Source organism: Sardina pilchardus, chromosome 4, assembly GCF_963854185.1.
Source record: "Sardina pilchardus chromosome 4, fSarPil1.1, whole genome shotgun sequence".
NCBI lineage: Eukaryota > Metazoa > Chordata > Actinopteri > Clupeiformes > Clupeidae > Sardina > Sardina pilchardus.
Genome location: NC_084997.1, coordinates 20094340 through 20117759, shown reverse-complemented (window position 1 = coordinate 20117759; position 23420 = coordinate 20094340). Strand labels below are relative to the sequence as shown.

The following is a 23420-nucleotide window of genomic DNA, read 5'->3' as shown; positions in this document are numbered from 1 at the left end:
GACTACAGGCTGAGGGGGTCTCACCTGTAACTAGTATGAGCCAATGAATGTCTTCGTAGAGGTCGTCTAGAACCTTCCGGTCCACTGAGCTAGGGTCCGGCGAGGACATGAGGTGCTGCTGGTGTCGCTGGAGCTGGCCGTGCAGCCGTGTGACCCTGTCCTCCAGTAAGCTGGGGGCCGAAAGGTCAAAGGTCATGACAGATGTACAAGTCGCAGAGGGCAATAGAGTGTCTGTGGTTGTTGGGGGGGGGGGGGGGGGGGGCACTAGGACATGTGCAGTATTGACACTGGTGTGGAGTGGAGATGTGGTGTGTGTGTGTGTGTGTGTGTGAGAGAAAGAGAGTGTCAGAGTATCTGGTGAGTAGGGGGATGTGGTGTGTGTGTGCCTGTGTGTGTGCGTGTGTGTGTGTGTGTGTGTGTGTGTACCTGGTTAGGAGGGGGATGCAGTTGAGTGTGTGTGTGTGTGTGTGTGTATGTGTGTGTGTGTGTAAGAGAGTGAGTGTGTGTGTGTGTGTGCGTGTGTGTGTGTACCTGGTAAGAAGGGGGATGCAGTGGTCGGATGCGATGCGGCCCAGCATGCCAATACTGGCCAACTGGTCTGAGAACAGTTCCCGGTCATCCTCCTGGAGCTCATTTATCTCATCCTCATCATGAGACGCCACGCCGTTCGCCGTCTGAAAGAGGGGGAACGAGAGAGAGAGAGGGAAAGGGAGAGAGACAGAGAGCGAGAGAGAAAGAGATAGAGAGAGAGAGAGAGAGAGGCAGAGATAGAGAGAGAGAGGGGGAGGGGGGAGAGAGAGCAAGATCAAAAGAGCGTGAGAGATGATTTAATGATATCAATAAAAGAAAAAAGCAGAAACTTACACATGAACTCATCATGTCTCAAAGACACAAACGGTTACACAGACAGTAAAAAAAAAAAAGAAGCCAAAAGACGAAGCAGGGAGGAGGACGAGGCTATTTAGCGTCCTTGTCACAGGGCTGTGACGGATCCCTCTCGACAGGCTTTATTTCCAGACGCCGGGCCCACAGGCCTGACTAGACCAGGAGACTGACAGCGCGGCTATGCAGTCTGGACGGCTCGTCAGCCATCAGGGGGCGATATGATTGGGTGTGAGGGAGGACGCTCTGTGCTCACCAGGAGCTATGTGCAGATTCACCACAAGGCAACTCACTACCGCAAGTCAGACAGATAATCTCTCGCACGCACACACACACAGTGATTGATATACAGATATCTATACGGACACAAAACAGCCGCAAGTCACAGACAGGCACACAGTTAAAGATATAACTGTCCACAATCCACATACAAGCTGACACATAGCTGACACTGACCCAAAGACATGGTAGAGGCAAATGCTAATACATACCCAATGCACACACACACACACACACACACACACAGTCCTTACCAGGTTCCTGGTGCCGTCGGGCGCGGCCAGGTGGCACTGGATGTAGGAGTTGAAGACCTGCACGGCGGGCTGGACGAAGCAGCCGCGAGGGAAGTGCTCGTCGTCCTGCACCAGCGTCAGCCACGACTCCAGCAGCTTATCGTAGGCCTCCATGTACACCATGTCGTCTTTATCCAGCTGTGGAACACACACACGGGCGCACACACACACACACACAAACACACACACACACACACACGCGCACACACACACGCAAGCCACCAAGTGCACAAGCACATACACACACGAAACATATAATCAACATCAACCCACCACTTATCCATATAATGATTTTTCATCTTTGACCAGTAATGTAATGGGAATAGTACTTTGTGAGAGCTGTAAGCTGAGTGAATGTGGTGCGATAGGGTCAGCGGCGTGCAGTACTCACCACTTCCTCTAGGGCAGCGCTGCGTCCAAAAGAGCATGTGAGGAGAGTCAGGCAGTTGATGAAGGAGGAGAAGAGGTCGCTAGGCAACGCTGTGAGGATGCTCCGGGGGAACGTGGTGATCAGGTTACTGATGATGTTGGAGATGCCGACGGCCTCTGAGTCCTCGATCTCAATACTGGAAAACAGACAAAACAAACAAATACATGAATTAACAGCTCATCAGTAATAGGGGTGCTGGTAGCTGACGCCGTTTTTCCAAAAGCTTCAATTCCTGAGCAGCCTAGTGAGGCCACATGCCCGCCAAGATTTTCAGTGTCCCAGGAATCATCGTCCAAAAATTGGTGAGAGGGAGAAAAAAAAACAAACAAAAAAAAAACATTGATAAAACCTATATGACTTATAAAACCTAACACAACCTAAAACATAACTGCCTTTCAGAGTTGTTGTAAGCATATATCCGTATAAAAGCAGGCGTGTCATATACACAGACCAACTGTATGAGCCTCTATGACGGCCAGCACAGAAGAGTGCAGAAGAGCACTTCTCACCATAGCAAAGACAGATTGATACTAAGTGTAATGGCTGTTATATCCATAATAGTGGTTGGTTGTTTATTCATTGTTGTGGCTACGGACAACCTATTGAACAGCTGTTCAATATACAGTATAATGTGACCGTAACAAAAACTAAATAAAAAATAAGCGATAATAAGAGATAGTCATGAACCTTAGAAATGTGTATGCAATGTAGATACTGTTGGACTAAAAACTCTCATTCTAAGGCACCCACATTCAAAATGCCCTTGAATAACCAGGGATGTAACAGCTGTATAAATTCTCACAACAGTGACCGATTCACGTTTATATTAACCCTAATCTCCCGCTTTCCTCTACTAAAATAAATTATTTTTATCCAAAAGATGATGACATGGGTTACATAATGATCAGATCAGGTATAAAGGTGGTGACCAAAGCATCGCACTTCACAATTTAAGGAGCTCATCAGTTTAAGACTTGAGAAGACCTGTTTAGACAAAGACTGTTTTTTGAAGATTTTCCAAAGATGAGGGTTGCAGTCACACTGCTGGTGCTGCTGTTCTCCATGGGTGGGGTTCAGACTCGGAGCACCCAGCCTGACGCTCAGATGGAGAGCCACACCACGGGAGCTACTGTCACTTCCCAGCCGGGCACTTCTGTGGACCTCAATCAGCTAAGTGATACAGTAGAGAAACTATCTACCACTGTGATGGGGTTGAAGGTGGAGCTAACCCACAGCAAAGAACAGCTAGCCCAAGTTGAGGTTGAAGTTGGTGAACTCCAACAGCGCGACACAGCACAAGAGGCCGAAATGACGATTCTGAAGGACAAGCTGGACACAAGTGCAACTGAAGTGGACAATCTCAAACGAGAGAACGCATTACTACAGGCAGGAATGGCCAACATGGAGACCGAAATGATGACCCTGATCGAGGAAAATGCGTCACACAAAAAAGAGCTGATTGTGCTGAACACCAGACTGAACACTAGTGACACAGAGGTGAAAAATCTGAAGAAAGACAATGCAGTACAAGAGGCAGATCTAACAGTACTGAAGACCAGACTGGTCACATCTGAGACTGAGATGGAGAATCTGAAGAGAGAGAACGCAGCAATGGCGGCAGATTTAAGCACCATGAAGACGGACATGATAAACCTGATGAAGTCAAGTGCAGCACAACATTTTGAACTCACAACAGTGAAGACTGAAGTAGAAGGTCTGCAGGATGACAGCACAGCACTACAAGCAAACATGAGCACCACAAAGATCGAAATACAGAACCTGTTTGAAGCAAGCACAGCGCAAGAGGGAGAACTGACAATATTGAAGACTCGACTGGACACAAATGAGAACGATGTGGAGAATCTGAAGGTCAACAGCACAGCAATGGTGGCAGACATCGACACAGTGAAGACTGACGTGATGAACCTGTTTGAAGCAAGTACAGCGCAAAAGAAAGAACTGACAAAACTAAAGACTAGAATGGACACAAATGAGAATGATTTGGAGAATCTGAAGGGAGAGTTTACAGCAATGACTGCAGACATCAACATAGTGCAGACTGACGTTATAAACCTGATGAAATCAACTGCAGCACAACATCTTGAACTCACAACAGTGAAGACTGAAGTAGAAGGTCTGCAGGATGAGAGCACAGCGCTTCAAGCAAACATGAACACCACAAAGATCGAAATACAAAACATGTTTGAAGCAAGCACAGCGCAAGAGGGAGAACTGACAATAATGAAGACTCGACTGGACACAAATGAGAACGATGTGGAGAATCTGAAGGTCAACAGCACAGCAATGGTGGCAGACATCGACACAGTGAAGACTGACGTGATGAACCTGTTTGAAGCAAGTACAGCGCAAAAGACAGAACTGACAAAACTAAAGAGTAGACTGGACACAAATGAGAATGATGTGGAGAATCTGAAGGTCAACAGCACAGCAATGGTGGCAGACATTGACACAATGAAGACTCAAGTGATGGACCTTTCTAAAACAAGCACAGCGCAAGAGGGAGAAATGACAAAACTAAAGACTAGAATGGACACAAATGAGAATGATGTGGAGAATCTGAAGGTAGACTCTACAGCAATGACTGCAGACATCAACACGGTGAAGACTGACGTGATGAACCTGATCAAATCAAGCACAGCACAACATCTTGAATTCACAACAGTGAAGACTGAAGTAGAAGGTCTGCAGGATGAGAGCACAGCGCTACAAGCAAACATGAGCACCACAACGACCGAAATAAAGAACCTGTTTGAAGCAAGCACAGCACAAGAGGGAGAACTGACAATAATGAAGACTCGACTGGACACAAATGAGAATGATGTGGAGAATCTGAAGAAAGAGAATACAGCTCAACATGAAGACCTGACCACCATGAAGACTGAAACGGTGAACCTAATTCAAGAAAGTGAAGCCCAAAAGACCCAGCTGACGGCCATTAAGAACGAGGTGGGGGATTTGACGGAGGAGAAAGCAGCACTACAGGCAGACATGACCACCATGGAGGCAGAAATGTCAAACTTGGTCACAGAAAGTGCAGCCCAACAGGCAGAGCTGACAAGACTGAGGACTAGAGTAGACATTAGTGAGACTGAAGTGGACAATCTACAATGGGAGAATAATGCCCAAGGGGCTAATCTGACAGCATTGGAAGATGCCCAATCAGCAACTGCAACTGAAGTAAACAACCTAAAGAGCCAGATTGCAGCAGGACAACTCAAGGTGGCCTTCACAGCAGGTCTTCCTCTAAAAGAGGAATACATATCTTCTGGGAGCAAAGAACTGAATCTGGTCTTCAGTGACACTCTCACCAACATTGGAAATGGCTACAGCTCTAATACAGGTTTCTTCACAGCTCCAGTGAAGGGAGTTTACTACTTCAGATTCACAGTAAGGGATATACGTAGACGTGATATGGGCATAAGGATGTATAAGAATTCTAATCAAATTATGTGGTTGGAGCAATACAACGAAAATCTAAATTATCTCAATGGTGGTGTGACACTGATGCTGGAGACTGGAGACAGAGTTAACATGCGACTCCCTCCAAACCGTTGGCTCTATGATAATATAGATAACCACTGCACCTTCACTGGCTTCCTCGTCTTTACTCTATGAGAAGATGTCAGTGACTGCCAACACGAGGAGAGGAACATCAGCATTAGGGCTGTGCAAATAATCAATTTAAAATCGTAAATTGCAATTATGTGTTTAGGACGATGTTAAAAAGGTGAAATCGTAAAATCTATTTTCTAGGGAAATGAAGGTATTTAAGTTTGCAAGTGTTGAATTTTGTGGCAAAAGTTCAATAATTGTTCTTAATATTAATAATTTAAAATGAATCATTTTGAGAGAAGAAAATCGAGATTTTGTTTTTGGGCAAAATCGAACAGCCCAAATCAGCATGATTGAAGTTTGTGCCTCATAACCTCAGTATGATTTACAGCAAGTTGGTGTATTAAATAATTGAAAAATAGAGCAAGCATTCATAAACTGCAATGTTGTCTGCTGGTCATTCTGAGACATTGTGAATTGACTATCAGCGTGTGACAATTGGAATCTGAGTAATGGACATTATATCCACAGAGTGGAAAATCTGTTTTTCAACGTTAATTAAATCTTCTGGTCTCTTACGGACATACAATAAAATGAACATTTACATGGTGGTGATCACAAATGGCGAAGGCCTTCATTAACATAAATCAGTGGTCATGAACACCTTCCGACTCTCTTCTTGGCCTTCAACACTAGGGTGGTCCTTATTTTAAGTAGTTTTCAATTGTCATGCTCTTAACCCTTCAAATTGTTCATTTATATGAGAAAATACAGCATGCCAATTTTCATGGCAGTAGCATAATAATTACTGGTAGCTCAATAGCTTTACACTTTTGAGATTCTGATGATTGTCATAAAAAAAGATCATTTGAATTGGTATTGCAACTAGCTGGTAAAATTAAAAATAAATCTCTATAAAAGCATTTAATGCACCATATATTCCTAAATATGTATTTTAGATACATACTCAGTTTACTTATTGAAGAAACTAAATCCAAATGAACCCATCCATGACCCGGTTTAGCAGTTTTACCTTTCCTGGTTGAATCAATACATATTTCTATTAATGATCACCTCGGTTATTGTGGGTTTAGAGCACTTTTTTGGTCTTCATTAAAACATTCAAACAATTGTATCCACGGAACAGCCGTGGCCTACTGGTTAGGACTTTGAGTGACTTTTGTAACTGAAGGGTTGCCGGTTCGAATCACGAACAATAGGGAAAAAATGTGAGTGGGGGAGTGGTTGTGCACTGCTCACTAACTCCGCACTGCTCACTAACTCCTCACTGCTCCCCGTGCAGACAGCTCACTGCTCCGTGTTAGTGGATGCTTCACCTCACCTCTGTATGTTTCACTAATTCACAAATTGGGATAAATGCAGAGACTGAAAGAGTATATTTAGTCAACCCTCTGAAAAGCTGCTATAGATTCACTTCTAGGCTAAGAAGGCATTGGTGCAATTGTTTGTATGTCCTATAGGATAATATGTGATTTCTTATGCATTTTGTATCCCCTTTTATACTATTTATTATGTGTGTGTACTGTGATATGGACCTGTGTCTGCAATAAAGCTTTATATATATATATATATATATATATATATATATATATACTTAAACTGCATGAGGAATAGGCAAGCAAAGGCTAAGGGGTTAAGACACTAACATTTTGCAAAAAGGTTAAATAAGGACCACCATATTCAACACGGGGCAGTGAGGAAGCAGGGTCTCCAGTCAGATGCTATGTCACATGTGATGAGACATACAAGGAAACTGACACTTTGGGTGTTTACAGGCAGTCTATACCTTTAAAATGATACAACTGTTCACTCCTAAAATACGGCAGCATTTGTATTTATTTTGTTTTTCCTTTATTTAACCAGGGGGGTCATACTGAGACTGCAGTCTTTTTCAAATGGCCCCTGGCCAAGAAGGGCAACACTTAAAACACAAGAGTAGAAGAGTACATGCAATTACATTTATACCTGAAGATCTCTGAAACATGTGAATAAAATTCATTAAGTGAAATAAAAGTACTTAACACTTCTACTGTTTCAAAGCATTCTAGGTTGAAGGGCCATTGTAACGGAAAGCAGTCTTACCAAATTCAGATCGTACGGCAGGTGTAGTAAAAAGAACGCTGTTATTAGACCTAAGATTGTACCTATTGTTTTCTATTGGAGACTAAACTGATAAATAAGAGGGGAACAATTCTATGACTGCCTTATAAATAAAGATAAGCCAGTGATGCTGTCTACGACTTGAGAAGGGAGGCCAACCAGATAAACTATCAGCTGCAGTGATGTGTAGAACACTCAGGCTTAACGACAAAACGCAAGGCAGAAAGGTAAACAGAATCCAGTGAACGTAACAGACTTTGATGCATGCATCATATAAAGAATGTCTCCATAGTCCAAAACAGACAAAAAGGTAGCAGCTACAAGTTCCTTTCTAAGCAAAACAGTACATGAATTAACAGCTTATCAGTAATAGGGGTGCTAATAGCTGAAGCTTCCCACCAAGTTTCATGTGTCCTGGTGCTTCAGTGTCCCGTGAATCGTAGTCCCCAAAATTGGTGTGTGTGTGTGTGTGTGTGTGTGGGGGGGGGGGGGGGGGGGGGGGCAGGGCAGCTGTAGCAAAGACAGACTGATACTAAGAGTGACGACTGAATAAACCAAAAAACACTATTATGGATATTACATTGTTGTGGCTATGACTCACTGAACATACTACTGAACAGTTGATATATCTAATGTGACCCAAATAAAAACAGCAATAAGCTATTAGTCATAAACCAGTAGAAATGTGCTCACAATGTAGACACTGTTAGATTAGAAACTCTCTCATTCTATGGCATCCATATGGGGCAAAACAGCTTTATACATTCCCACAAGAGCAATCGATTCTGGCACACCCTTATCTCCCGCTTTCCTCAATTCATAGAAATATTTTTCACCCAAAAGATGATGAAACGGCTTACGTAAATGGTCAGCTCGGGTATAAAAGGTGGTGACAGAAGCACTGAACTTCACAATTTCAGTAGCTTCTCAGTTGAACTCTGAGAAGACCAGTTCAGACAAAGACTTGTTTAAACTTTCAAAAGATGAGGGCTGCAGTCACACTGCTGGTGCTGCTGTTCTCCATGGGTGGGGTTCAGACTCGGAGCACCCAGCCTGACGCTCAGATGGAGAGCCAGAGCACTGGGGCTGCTTCTGCTGCTGCTGCTACAGTCACTCCCCAGTCTGGCACTTCTGTTGACCTGCCTCGACGAGATGATGAAGTGGACATGCTAGGTGTCATTGTGATGAAGTTGGGGGCAGAGCTAGCCAATAGCAAAAAACAGATAGCTCAAGTTGAGGTCGAAGTTGGTAAACTCCAACAGCGCGACACAGCACAAGAGGCAGAAATGACGATTCTGAAGGACAAGCTGGACACAAGTGCAACTGAAGTGGACAGTCTCAAACGAGAGAATGCATTACTACAGGCAGGAATGGCCAACATGGAGACCGAAATGATGACCCTGATCGAGGAAAATGAGTCACGCAAAAAAGAGTTGATTGTGCTGAACACCAGACTGGCCACAAGTGAGACTGAGATGGAGAATCTGAAGAGAGAGAACACAGCAATGGCGGCAGACATAAGCACCATGAAGACGGACATGATGAACCTGATGAAATCAAGTGCAGCACAACATCTTGAACTCACAACAGTGAAGACTGAAGTAGAAGGTCTGAAGGATGAGAGCACAGCACTACAAGCAAACATGAGCACCATGAAGACCGAAATAAAGAACCTGTTTGAGGCAAGCACAGCGCAAGAGGGAGAACTGACAAAACTAAAGACTAAACTGGACACAAATGAGAACGATGTGGAGAATCTGAAGGGAGAAGTCACAGCAATGGTGGCAGACATCAACACATTGAAGACTGAAGTGATTAACCTGTTTGAAGCAAGCACAGCACAAGATGAAGAAATGACAAAACTAAAGACTAGAATGGACACAAATGAGAATGATGTGGAGAATCTGAAGGGAGAGTTTACAGCAATGACTGCAGACATCAACATAGTGAAGACTGACGTGATGAACCTGATGAAATCAAGTGCAGCACAACATCTTGAACTCACAACAGTGAAGACTGAAGTAGAAGGTCTGCAGGATGAGAGCACAGCGCTACAAGCAAACATGAACACCACAAGGACTGACTTACAGAACCTGTTTGAAGCCAGCACAGCACAAGAGGGAGAAATGACAAAACTAAAGACTAGACTGGACACAAATGAGAATGACTTAGAAAATCTGAAGGTGAACAGCACAACAATGGTGGCAGACATCAACACAGTGAAGACTGAAGTGGTGGACCTGTTTGAAGCAAGTACAGCGCAAAAGAAAGAACTGACAAAACTAAAGAGTAGACTGCAAACAAATGAGAATGATGTGGAGAATCTGAAGGGAGAGTTTACAGCAATGACTGCAGACATCAACACCGTGAAGACTGACGTGATGAACCTGATGAAGTCCAGTGCAGCACAACATCTTGAACTCACAACAGTGAAGACTGAAGTTGAAGGTCTGCAGGATGAGAGCACAGCGCTACAAGCAAACATGAACACTACAACGACCGAAATAAAGGATCTGTTTGAAGCAAGCAGAGCGCAAGAGGGAGAAATGACAAAACTAAAGGTTAGACTGGACACAAATGAGAACGATGTGGAGAATCTGAAGGGAGAAGTCACAGCAATGACAGCAGACATCAACACAATGAAGACTGACGTGATGAACCTGTTTAAAGCAAGCACAGCGCAAGAGGGGGAAATGACAAAACTAATGACTAGACTGAACACAAATGAGAATGATGTCGCGAATCTGAAGGGAGAGTTTACAGCAATGACTGCAGACATCAACACAGTGAAGACTGACGTGATGAACCTGATGAAGTCAAGTGCAGCACAACATCTTGAACTCACAACAGTGAAGACTGAAGTAGAAGGTCTGCAGGATGAGAGCACAGCGCTACAAGCAAACATGAACACCACAAGGACTGACATACAGAACCTGTTTGAAGCAAGCACAGCGCAAGAGCGAGAACTGACAATATTGGAGGCTAGACTGGACACAAATGAGCACGATGTGGAGAATCTGAAGGTCAACACCACAGCAATGGTGGCAGACATTGACACAGTGAAGACTCAAGTGATGGACCTTTCTGAAGCAAGCACAGCGCAAGAGGGAGAAATGACAAAACTAAAGACTAGACTGGACGCAAATGAGAATGATGTGGAGAATTTGAGGGGAGAATTCACAGCAATGACTGCAGACATCAACACAGTGAAGACTGACGTGATGAACCTGATGAAGTCAAGTGCAGCACAACATCTTGAACTCACAACAGTGAAGACTGAAGTAGAAGGTCTGAAGGATGAGAGCATGGCGCTACAAGCAAACATGAGCACCATGAAGACCGAAATAAAGAACCTGTTTGAAGCAAGCACAGCGCAAGAGGGAGAACTGGCAATATTGAAGACTCGACTGGACACAAATGAGAACAATGTGGAGAATCTGAAGGTCAACACCACAGCAATGGTGGCAGACATCGATACAGTGAAGACTGAAGTGATGAACCTGTTTGAAGCAAGTACAGTGCAAAAGAAAGAACTGACAAAACTAAAGACTAGACTGGACACAAATGAGAATGATGTAGAGAATCTGAAGGGAGAGTTTACAGCACTGACTGCAGACATCAACATAGTGAAGACTGACGTGATGAACCTGATCAAATCAAGCGCAGCACAACATCTTGAACTCACAACAGTGAAGACTGAAGTAGAAGGTCTGCAGGATGAGAGCACAGCGCTACAAGCAAACATGAGCACCACAAGGACTGACATACAGAACCTGTTTGAAGCCAATGCAGCACAAGAGGGAGAACTGACAATAATGAAGGCTAGACTGGACACAAATGAGAACGATGTGGAGAATCTGAAGAAAGAGAATACAGCTCAACAGGAAGACCTGACCACCATGAAGACTGAAACGGTGAACCTAATTCAAGAAAGTGAAGCCCAAAAGACCCAGCTGACGGCCATTAAGAACGAGGTGGAGGATTTGACAGAGGAGAAAGCAGCACTACAGGTAGACATGACCACCATGAAGGCAGAAATGTCAAACATGGTCGCAGAGAGTGCAGCCCAACAGGCAGAGCTGACAAGACTGAGGACTAGAGTAGACATTAGTGAGACTGAAGTGGACAATCTACAATGGCAGAATAATGCCCAAGGGCTTGATCTGTCAGCATTGGCAGATGCCCAATCAGCGACTAAAACTGAAGTGAACAACCTAAAAAGACAGATTGCAGGACAACCCAAGGTGGCCTTCACAGCAGGTCTTCCTCTACGAGACGGCTACATATCTTCTGGGAGCCGTGAACTGAATCTGGTCTTCAGTGAAACTCTCACCAACATTGGACAGGCCTACAGCACTTATACAGGTATCTTCACAGCTCCAGTGAGGGGAGTTTACTACTTCAGATTCACAGTAAGGGATAATCTGAATAAACGTCATATGGGCATAAGGATGTATAAGAATTCTAATCAAATTATGTGGTTGGAGCAATACAATACAGATGGAACTTTCTATTATCTCAATGGTGGTGTGACACTGATGCTGGAGACTGGAGACAGAGTTAACATGCGACTCCCTCCAAACCGCTGGCTCTATGACAACGGGGATAACCACTGCACCTTCACTGGCTTCCTTGTCTTTCCTCTATGAGAAGATGTCAGTGACTGCCAACACGAGGAGAGGAACATCAGCATGATTGAAGTTTGTGCCTCATAACCTCAGTATGATTTACAGCAAATTGGTGAATAAATAAATATTGGTGGTAAATAATTGAAAATTAAAGCAAGCATTCATAAACTGCAATGTTGTCTGCTGGTCATTATGACAAAAACTGTCCCTAAATCAATTAAAAAGCGCATTTATTATCAACGTGTGACAAATGGAATCTGAGCAATGGACATTGACGTGTCTAATAGCCCATATCCACAGAGTGGAAAATCTGTTTTTCAACATTAATTAAATCGTATGGTCTCTTATGGGAATATAATAAAATTCACATTTACATGGTGGTGATCACAAATGGCGAAGGCCTTCATTAACATAAATCAGTGGTCAAGGCAGAATTGTAAACAGAATCCAGTGAACATAATACAGACTTTGATGCATGCATCATATAAAGAATGTCTCCACAGTCCAAAACAGACAAAAAGGTAGCAGCTACAAGTTCCTTCTTTACTTTAACATTAAAACAAGCCTTATTCCGATCATTTAACTCTCAATATTTATTCATAACATAAGTCATGACAATTTGAAATTAAGTGCACTACCAGAGTGAGTAAACAACATACAGTATATTTTTAAGTTTTTGCTTGCACACTTGATATGCTATCTTTATAAAGGGTTGCAGGAATATATTTCCGCTCAGTGAGTAATGGATGATGTACACAGAGGGTCACTTAAAACTAGCTCTGAAGTCAATATATTGGACTTGCATTGCAAACTCATGCCTAACACCCTAGACTCACACATCAGTTGACAGGTTTGGGATTTCCCACGACTGAACAAACAACCATAACACCGTATCATACTACTGTATATCACCAGAAGTCTACTACTTCAGATTCACGGCCATGGATAAACTCAGTAACCGCGCCATGGGCATAACAATGTACAGGAATGAGAAGGTGGTCATGTATTTGACTGACTTTGACACTAACAAATTTGACACGTATCTCTCCAGTGGCGTGACTCTGCAGCTGGAGGTGGGAGATGCAGTTAACATGCGACTCCCTGCAGGCTCCAGGGTCTATGCTGATGTTAACCATCACAACATCTTCACCGGCTTCCTCCTCTTTCCTCTATGAGGGCAGCAGTGGGGATATAATTCTGGGCCACATAATGTTTTATATTGGACAATAAAAATAATTTCTTAATTTCATAATTTTTGTGTCTGCTTGTTGTAAAAGACATATCAAGTTGGCTTTATACTAGTGCTTGTCTTAAATTTCCAATGAAGACACCGATGAAGGAGCTCTAGTGTTTTGGCTGTATCTCACTTCAATATTAATTCTCTGAACTCGTTGCACAATGTGGAAAAGCAATTTAACCCTATGAGCCCTAAGCTGTTTTAAGGGCATTTTCACTACCTCTAGTTAGAAGCATTTATCCTGGTCATTGTAAGTGCCATTCCCACAAGCTACATATTATTTTTTTCAGCACAGTCTAGGCTATCCATATCTGCCACAATATCATGTATAAATACTTGCATTGATTTGATTTAGATTTTTAAATAATAAAAAGTTGAAAAGCGTACTATACAAATTCTTACATTTTGATGTGTATCTCACCACAGCAAGCTCACATCTCGACCAAACTTACATGGTTATGTAGGCCTGAGTGTCCTGAACACGGCAATATAAGAACCATGGTGGAGGTATACTTCGGGGCTGAGCAATTTACAGAAATATGTGGTGTGTGCCTTCCAGAAATAAATGGCAATTATTATTTAGTGATGAAAAAATTACTTTTTGGCACTTTTTGCACTCCATATTGTGACACTAGCTGATCTTACATGACTTGTTTGCGGTAGCACACATGACGTCCACAGATGATGATTCTCTATAATATTTGTTTTACTGCATTGCAATGAACAAAGTAAAGGCAAAAAGTGTTTATTTGTCAAACAAATTTGGATGCAATATGAGTCTTGAATTGGATACCATACAGGAGTGTGCTAGGATCTCAAAACTGTGTTATGAACGTGACTTGTCATAGAGAAACACATGATGACATTGGATTATGAACATAGGCTATTCCACACAAAAACACGAGGTAAGTGGAGCTAAATGAAGTTATTATTTTGCTGTCACTTCGTCTGTTTTATGGCCTAGAAGGTTGTATTTGGTATCTGTGGATAGCTCTAGCTCTCCTCTGTCATCTGACATGCGTGCCAAATCTTTTTGATCGCGATTTCACGAGGAAATCAAACGAGAGTAAAGGTAGCCAAAGATATATGACATTATTATTTGTTTGTAACTTCGTCTGATTTTATAATACGAAATGATCGATGTATTTGGTATCAATGCAAAGCTCTGCTTCTCCTCTTTCATTTGATATGCGTGTCATGTCTGTGCGATGCGTGGTCCGCGAGTAATTTAAGCGAGAGTTCTGGATGCGCCGGTGAACGCAGAGCAATATAGACTGTAAATATGATATACTTTGATTTAACTTCATCATTTTATTTTATTTTCATACTTGATCGTACAGACAAGTGTCTAGTATCGTTGGAAAGCCCCGGTTCTGCTCTTTCCTGCAATATAAGTTTCATCTCGCTGTGACTAATAATAGCGGAGCAATGTAACAAAGAAAATGTGTGCGTTTTTTGACGCACTTTGCGTCCGTCGGGCTCATAGGGTTAACTCAGGGGGTTCTATAATTCAAAAACAGTAAAGATTTTATTCATCAACCATACACTTTAAAAGAGGGCTATTAAAACTCAATTCTGAAGCTCAGAAAACTATACTGGACTTGTATCAAACACATGCGGAAGGTTTCTTATTTCCCACCGATAACTGAACAAATATTGTGCACCATGCAGGAGGGCCGAGCACACAAAAGTTATAGGGGGCAGACACAAACACATTCAGTAAGCATCCTATTACAATACCGAGATATACTGTATATCAAAATGATAAATTAAGGATGGCTTACAACTCATAAATTAATTTGGATGATATCCAAAAAGCTGTGAACAACTTGTGAATAGGGCCTACATGTACTAATAATATAATTGGGTCGTTTCATTATTTTATTTTCATGGAAAAATGAATAACATGGCTGTGGCTATGACATCTGACATCACGATCTGAAACCAGATTTGCATTTTCCCACAACGATAACTGAACGAACACTCACAACCTAGCTGGCAAACACCATGTTTGCAGTTTCACTAAAATGCCACAGTGGCCCTGGACTTAATATCACTCCCAAAGACGTGGAATATCTGATTCAAGGACACCCTGAGCTATAAAAAGACGATGGTTGGATGCTGAGGCTCATAACCTTTAGACACTAACTGAGAGACAGAGACAGAGTTTAAACATGAGAGCTGCAGTCACACTGCTGGTGCTGCTGTTCTTCTTGGGTGGAGTTCAGACTCGGAGCACCCAGACTGAAGCTCAGCCAGAGAGACCGAGCTCTGCTGCTGCTGCTGCTGCTGCGGTCAATCCCCATCTTGATGTTTCGGCTGAGATTACGGAACTCAAAGACACAGTGTACAATCTGGGAACTCTGGTGCAGGAGCTCCAAGCGACTCTGACTTTCAGTCAGGAGCAAATAATCAACATCAGAACCCTTCTCTACAAAACTACTGACGAAACAAAGACCCTAAGGGAGGACTACAACAGTCTGTCCCAGACCAGCGCTGCACAACAGGTGGAGGTGACCACGCTGACGACCAGACTGGCAACCAGTGAGACGGAGGTGGAGAACCTGAAACAAGGGAGCGCAGCCCAACAGGTGGAGGTGACCTCGCTGACGACCAGACTGGCAACCAGTGAGACGGAGGTGGAGAACCTGAAACAAGGGAGCGCAGCCCAACAGGTGGAGGTGACCTCGCTGAAGACCCGACTGGCAACCAGTGAGACGGAGGTGGAACATCTGAAACAAGGGAATGCAGCCCAACAGGTGGAGATGATCGCACTGAAGACCCGACTCGACACCAGTGAGATGGAGGTGGAACATCTGAAGCAGGAGAACTCCGCTCTCCAGGCAGACATGAGCACCACGAGGACGGAGATGATGAATCTGATCGAGGTAAATGCGGCACAAGACGTCGAGCTGACCGCGCTAAAGACCGGACAGGCCACTAGCGTGGGTCAGCTGGAGGTTCTAAAACAAGCCGACATAGTTCAGAGCGACGTGCTGGCCGGCGTGAGAGCAGGGCTGGCGGCGACCGACGCCGAAGTGGAGACGCTCAAAGCCGAGACGACCGCGAGCAGACCCAAGGTGGCCTTCTCCGCCGGCCTGCTGGACCACGCCGGCTACGTGGAGGCCGGGGACGCCCGCCGGAGCCTGGTCTTCCGGAAGGTCACCACCAACGTCGGCGACGCCTACAGCGGCGTCACCGGAATCTTCCAAGCGCCCGTGCGGGGCGTCTACTACTTCCGGTTCACGGTGAAGGACTACCTGTCGGCGCGGCACATGGACATCTCCATGTGGAGGAACGCGGAGCAGGTGGCGTGGCTGGACGGATACGACACGGCCGGACACGCCGCCTACCTGTCCACCGGCGCCACCTTGCGGCTGGAGGCCGGCGACGCGGTCAACTTGAGGATCCGCGCCGGACACCGGCTCTACGACAGCTACGGCGAGCACAGCACCTTCAGCGGCTTCCTGCTCTTTCCCCTCTGAAGGGGTCACCTGGGGGTCACTGCTTGGGATTAAAAACCCGCTCTCAACTGTGATTGACTGGGACCTTAGTTCAGTGCCCAAGCAGGCTGCAGAAAATGTTATTACAAAATAAAAGAAATGTACTCAAATGCACTCAAGTTATACACCTCACTATTACGATATAATTAAAACACGCTGGTACTTTGTCTCATCTGCTAGTATATGAGAGCATATTATATAGCCATACACTGGTGCTTGTTTGCACTTCTATTATTTCTCCATGAACCAATATGCATGTGTCGGTGCATCTGTGTGTGTCAGCACATCTCTAAGTGTACGTGTGTGTCTGTGTCTGTGTGTGTGTGTGTGTGTGTGTGTGTGTGTGTGTGTGTGTGCGCGTGTGCGCATGTGCGCGTGTTCACACATGCATACTTGAGCACACAATCTACCTGTGAGCTAAATACGTTTTAACAACACACACACACACACACACACACACACACACACACACACACACACACACACACACACACACACACACACACACACACACACACACACACACACACACACACACACACACACACACACACACACACACACACACACACACACACACACACGTTTCTCGCTCCCTGGCAGCGAAAGTGTGTGTCGGGCTGGAGGTCCACCGAGGGGCTTCCCGCTGCGCCTCTAACCCGTATCAGATGGAGTTCAAAATTACAAACAGAGCTGCCAGCGCGCGAGCGAGCGAGAGGAGCGGGAGAAGCGGGAGGAGCGCAGAGCGCAGAGCGGAGCGGATCGAAGCGCCTCAATCACGGCTGTCCCACTGGCTGACCTGCCGAGCAGAGCTGAGCTCCGCCGAGCCGCACCACTGCGTGGCTTTCCGATGATGCAACTGGAAAAAGACTCCAGGAATAGGTGATTACTGAGAGAGGAGGGGAGAGAGGGAGGGGGGGGGGGAGGAGGGGAGAGAGAGTAAGGGGAAGAAAGGAATAAGGCAAGAAAGAGAGAGATAGAGTGAAAAGGAGAAATGACAGAAAGGAGAAGGAGAGAGAAGGAAAAGTGAATGAGGAAAAGAAAGAAATGGCGGTCGGAGATAGAGGGAAAGGGAGAGCCTGATTCACTTTGTGGAGTTATAGTGTGTGTGTGTGTGTGTGTGTGTGTGTGTGTGTGTGTGTGTGTGTGTGTGTGTGTGTGTGTGTGTGTGTGTGTGTGTGTGTGTGTGTGAGAATGATTGCTATCAAACTAAAATGGGAGAGATGGAGAGATCCTGATTGACTTCAAGAGAGACTAAACATTGTAGATGGAGGGGCATGACTAATTGAGAGAGAGAGGGAGAGAGAGAGAGAGTGTGAGAGTGTGTGTGTGTGGGCAAGGGAGAGAAAAAGGAAATGAAGGCCCTGATACACCTACTTAGGTCACACTTCCAAAAACGAAGACTATCTGTGTGTGTGTGTGTGTGTGTGTGTGTGTGTGTTTGAGTGAGTGGGTGTATTATTAATACATGACCACAAAGGCGCCCCTCCCTCTCGGTTACGGACACCGACCGCAGTCATTCCGATGACACACACACGCGGAAACGTGCGGACATTAAGAATGACACACGCCCTCATCTTCAAATAAACACCGGCTGGCAGCAAGACATCAGTGAAGCCAAGCCACCGCAAGAACCATCCCAAAAGAAACACAGAAAGTCACACCACACACACACCACACATGCACACGCGTGCATACACACACACGTACAACTCTACTTTAACCTGCAATGAACTCCTTGAACTCATGGTAACTCACAAGCAGAAACCTTTTATTTTGATCGAGATTCACACTTATTCATAGGTAGACTATTGCCCAAGGTGACTGAGCGACACAAGTGATGGGGACCTTCAGGTACTTTGTAGCACAGCACAACTGTACAACACAACAGGAAACTGCACCGTACACCTACCACAGCAGGACCACACATTCAACTCCTTACCAAAGCACTAACTCCGCCAAAATAAATACACTTCAGGATCTTTGACATGTTTTCATAAGAGGCAACCAAAACCTTCATTTTCCACCTCAGCTTCGCAAACTCATTGTAAGAACACATTTCTAAGTGTAAGAACACTACCACACACACAGGAGTGAAACCTGAAGAGTAGTTGAGATCACGTTGATATTTCTCTCTCTGGCAAAGAATATAGACCCTTGAACTGCGTAAACAAACATGAGCGTTCCCAAGGCATGTCCGGTGGCACAGAAAACAACACAGAGCTAAAAGGTAACTTGAGGATTTATATGAAGAAAAAAAAAACAATAATAATAATAATAATAATAATAAAAAGTTGTTCTAAAATCGACATTTTGTAGAGCACTAAGCTAAAGTCCAGTTCATTTTCGTCTCAACGCATCCGGGTTGGTTTAGCACGTTTCAACTGCAAGAAACACGCATACAGCTGGCTGAATACGGTCATCTTACGGGAGTGTGTGCTAATCAGACACAATGGTAATCCATGAATCTCCCCATTTACACACATCGCCACCCACACTAGATATTTGCAGGTTGATTTAACTTTGGATAAAAAAAAATCTTCAACTTTGACCCCCCACCCCCCCTCCTCAGAGGCTCTTGTTGAAAGGCTCTACACTAAAGGTTGAACACCGACCTCTGCCCAGGCCCAAGCAGCAGCACTCACCCGTTGATCATGTTGAGAAGGCCCTCCACCAGGTGGGCCAGGTATGTGATCTGCGCATTCTCGTCCGGGAAGATTGGCCCGTGCATGGAGGCCAGCTGGGCCAGGCACTGCAGGGAATCCTGGGCCATGTCCGAGTCCTCCCGGATCTTCCTGTGTACCTGGGCGAGAAAAAGAGAGAGAGAGAGAAAAAGAAAAAGAGAGAGAGAGAGAGAGAGAGAGAATAGATAGAGAGAAAGAGAAAGAAAGAGAGAGAGATAGAGAGACAGAGGGAGAGAGAGAGAGAGAGAGAGAGAGAGAGAGAGAGAGAGAGAGAGAGAGAGAGGGTGAGGTTTAACACCAATTAATTGAACCAATAGGCAAAACCATTGCATGACCTCCCCTCCACTGACATCTAGATCCACGTAGATTACATTCACAGACTAAAAGGAACAAAACAGACCACTTTGGACTTCATATTAGATAAAGAGAGGTAGAACAGAGAGAGCATGAGAAAAGAGAGGATGAGAAGAGATAACGATGGAAAAGGAATGATCAGAACTCAGAGAGAGAGAGAGAGAGAGAGAATGTAATAAAGAGATTTTATTAAAAACAAGTGACCCAAATGTGAACTTCCAACACAACTGGATACGGTTAAAGTACAGATTACCATCACAACCATTCGCCTGTGGAAAAAGTAAAATCTCCAGAGCCCAAGAAACCTCACCATCACGCTATGTAAAAGTGAAAGAATCTTATTTGAGCTAGAGAGAGAGAAAAAGAGAGAGAGAAAGACAGAGAGAGGGAGAGGGGGAAGGAGAGAGTGAAAGGAAAGAGACAGGCTGAAATAGAGAAAAATACAGAAAGCGTGCTGGCGAGAGAGAAAAGATTTAAGTAGATAAGAGCGTGAGTAATGACATAAAGACAGACCGTAGGTGAGAGAGAGAGAGAGAAAGGATCTCTTGAGTGAGAGAGAGCGAGAGGGAGAGAGAGAGAGAGAGAGAGAGAGAGAGAGAGAGAGAGAAAGAGAGCAAGAAACAGAGAGAGGAAGCGAGAGAAAGCGAGAGAGAGAGAGAGAGAGAGAGAGAGAGAGAGAGCGAGAGAGAGTGAGAAAGAGAGCAAGAAACAGAGAGACAAAGCGAGAGAGAGAGCGAGAAAGAGAGAGCGAGAAAGAGAGAGAGAGAGAGAGAGCGGGAGAGAGAGAGAGAGAGAGCGCACACTAGCCGGAGGTTCACTGGATGTAGTGCAGAGTCCGATGCCAACAGGACGGCCAGACAGACCCCCTCAAAGAGTCCAGGAGACACTCCAGACCCCCACACTGGCAGCTGACCAAATACACAAGTCCGGCACACTCGCACACACATTCACACTCACACTCACACACACACAAAAGCGCGCGCACGCACACACACACACACACACACACACACACACAGTGGCATGAATACAGACAGATACACTGACATGGGCACGTACTGTACATAACCTCAGACACACACTCACACACATTTACTTTTAGATGCGCGCACCCTTTCAACAAGATCCAAATTTCACACACAGATACGTACAGATATGTACGCACGTCCATGTGAAAAGAATCGGACTTTGATTTTACACAGCGTGCAAGCCAAGAAGCCCGTCTCTGAAGAGAGTTCTGGCACACATCTGAGCCAAATCGATACGGATCTGTGAGAAGAGAAGTCACTCACCTCTACCTCTCTCTCTCTCTCCCTCGTTCTCTCCCGCTCGCTCTGATCTCGCTCTGGAGACTGTTTGGAGAGACAGGCTTGCCGACACTGGCACTGGTATAACCACAAGCAGACAACCTCAAGCCAGCATGTCTCAACAACCCTCAGTCTGATCTGGAGTCAGGGCAGACAGCCTCAATCATTCAGCCAGATGATCGACCAATCAATCAATCAATCAATCGATCAAACAGTCATGCGGTCAAACGGACAATCAATGAGAAAGCCGAGCAGCGGGTTCCATAGAGAGCACAGGCGATGGTTCCGTCACAGAGCGACGACCCGGTTCTTCGGCAAGTTCTCGCCTCGTCTCCGGACCAGCGAGTGTTTCGCAACCAGCTCTTCACGAAACCCACAAGTGTGGCGTCGCGCTCTCAGTGATGGAGAATGGAGCCGTGGAGGCTCCTCTCGCTCTCGCTTTCGATTCTTTCTGGCGCTTTCCGTCTCGAACTGGCTCTCATTTCCCTCTTTGTTTTCCGCGTTGGAAAACACCCCCCCCAAAAAAACACAGGTTGCGCAGAGATGGCGCACAAGTGGCCGAAGACAAAAAGAAGTGGACACACGGAGGGAAATCAAAATCCGAACAGCGAGAAAGTCAAAAAGACCCTCGACCCTCTCTCATCGCTCACCTCTGCGGGTCCCCGCCGAATTCCCCTAAAACCAGTTCTCCAGCCCTCTCTTTTCCCCCGATCAAACTCTTCTCCCCCCACCCCCTCTCCCTCTCTATCTCTCTTTCTCACTCTCTCTCTCTTTTTCTTTCTTTTGTTCCACACCTCTTCTCTTTTCCAGCTGTAGAGCTGATCGCCTGCCCGTCTGCCTGCCTGATGGCTGAGCGGCTAACGCTAACGCTAAGCCTGGAGCCAAGCAGCCTCGCCTGCTTCAGCGCAGCGGTCCCTCTTCGGAGTGCGAAATCACGCTCTGTGCGCTGTGCCGAGAGGGGGGAAGAAGAGAGAACGAGAGAAAAAGACAGAGAGAGGGGAGGTTAGAGAGAGAGAGGGGGGGTGAGAGAGAGAGAGAGAGAGAGAGAGAGAGAGGCTTAAAAGTACTGGGAGCAGCAGCACACTCTCTAAAAACAGCTGCGTGGAAGAACATGCACGCCATGCCAACTATGCCAATCGCCTTGAGTCTGACTATAGTTGGAGACTGGCAGGAGGTGGGGGCAAATCAAAACAAGACGGAGCACGCCCCCCCCCCCCCCTCGAAAGACAAAGACCGAGCGAGAGAGAAACAGACTGACAGAGCGAGAGTGTGATAGAGCGAAAGAATGATAGAGTGAGAGAGGGAGAGAATGAAATGTCTATTTATAGAAGACAAAGGCTCGTGTCTGTCTCCTCAGGGAGAATGGATTTGCACTTCCTCTCTCTTCCTCTCTCATTATCTTTCTCTCACTCCCATTCTATCCAAGACTCAATATGCCCCCCTCCCTCCCTCCCTCCCTCCCTCCCTCTCTCTCTCTCTCCCTCTCTCTCTCAGTAAAGGGCTTCTCTCTCTTCCCGTCCTCCCTCTCTCCATCTCCGTAAATTAGGCTCTGGTTACTGACACGCACAGCAATCAGCCGTAGTCATCGCGATGACGGTCGGCGGGGCCAGATTCGGCGCGCTGCTCCGGCGTCCTGGCTCCCATGGCTGTTTACGCCAGAACCGGCGGCCCAGCACAAGTGCACCCCGGCTGGGGGCCAGGCCCGCGGGGGGCAGGGTGAGGAGTGGGTGAGCCACGTTACGGCCTTATCCAGGTAACATGTGACCAGGGCAAGCCAGTAACGCGTGCTGTACAGTGATCTGGTAGTCCTGAGACCCAGGAGATACTCAGCCAACAGCCAGAGCCAGAGGACCAGAGCTCCCACAAGGGGGGGGGGGGGGGGGGGGCGACAAAATAGACGAGGGGAAAAATACTAGAAAACCCAAACAACAATCAGCAGCGTGTGTGTGTGTGTGTGTGTGTGTGTGTGTGTGTGTGTGTGTGTGTGTGTGTGTGTGTGTGTGTGTGTGTGTGTGTGTGTGTGTGTGTGCGCACAAATGACAAAAAAAAGCCCAGTATATAACCTCGAACTGTGAAACACTGACAGCCCCTTGCCGCTGTGATGGAAGTCTGCTTAGGAAAATGTTAGC

General features: G+C 45.6%; 1 protein-coding gene across 2 annotated transcripts in view; it reads right to left on the bottom strand.

Annotated features, from left to right (window-relative positions):
- Window positions 1–23420, bottom strand: part of xpo4 (exportin 4) — a 59460-nt gene that overhangs the window by 12660 nt on the left and 23380 nt on the right. For both annotated transcript variants that reach the window (XM_062534478.1, XM_062534479.1), the window contains exons 8-12: window positions 19592–19749; window positions 1846–2020; window positions 1416–1592; window positions 532–674; window positions 25–170 (exon numbers count right to left, since the gene is read on the bottom strand). In XM_062534478.1, the coding sequence (XP_062390462.1) occupies window positions 25–170; window positions 532–674; window positions 1416–1592; window positions 1846–2020; window positions 19592–19749 (799 nt within the window). The remainder of the gene's footprint in view (window positions 1–24; window positions 171–531; window positions 675–1415; window positions 1593–1845; window positions 2021–19591; window positions 19750–23420) is intronic.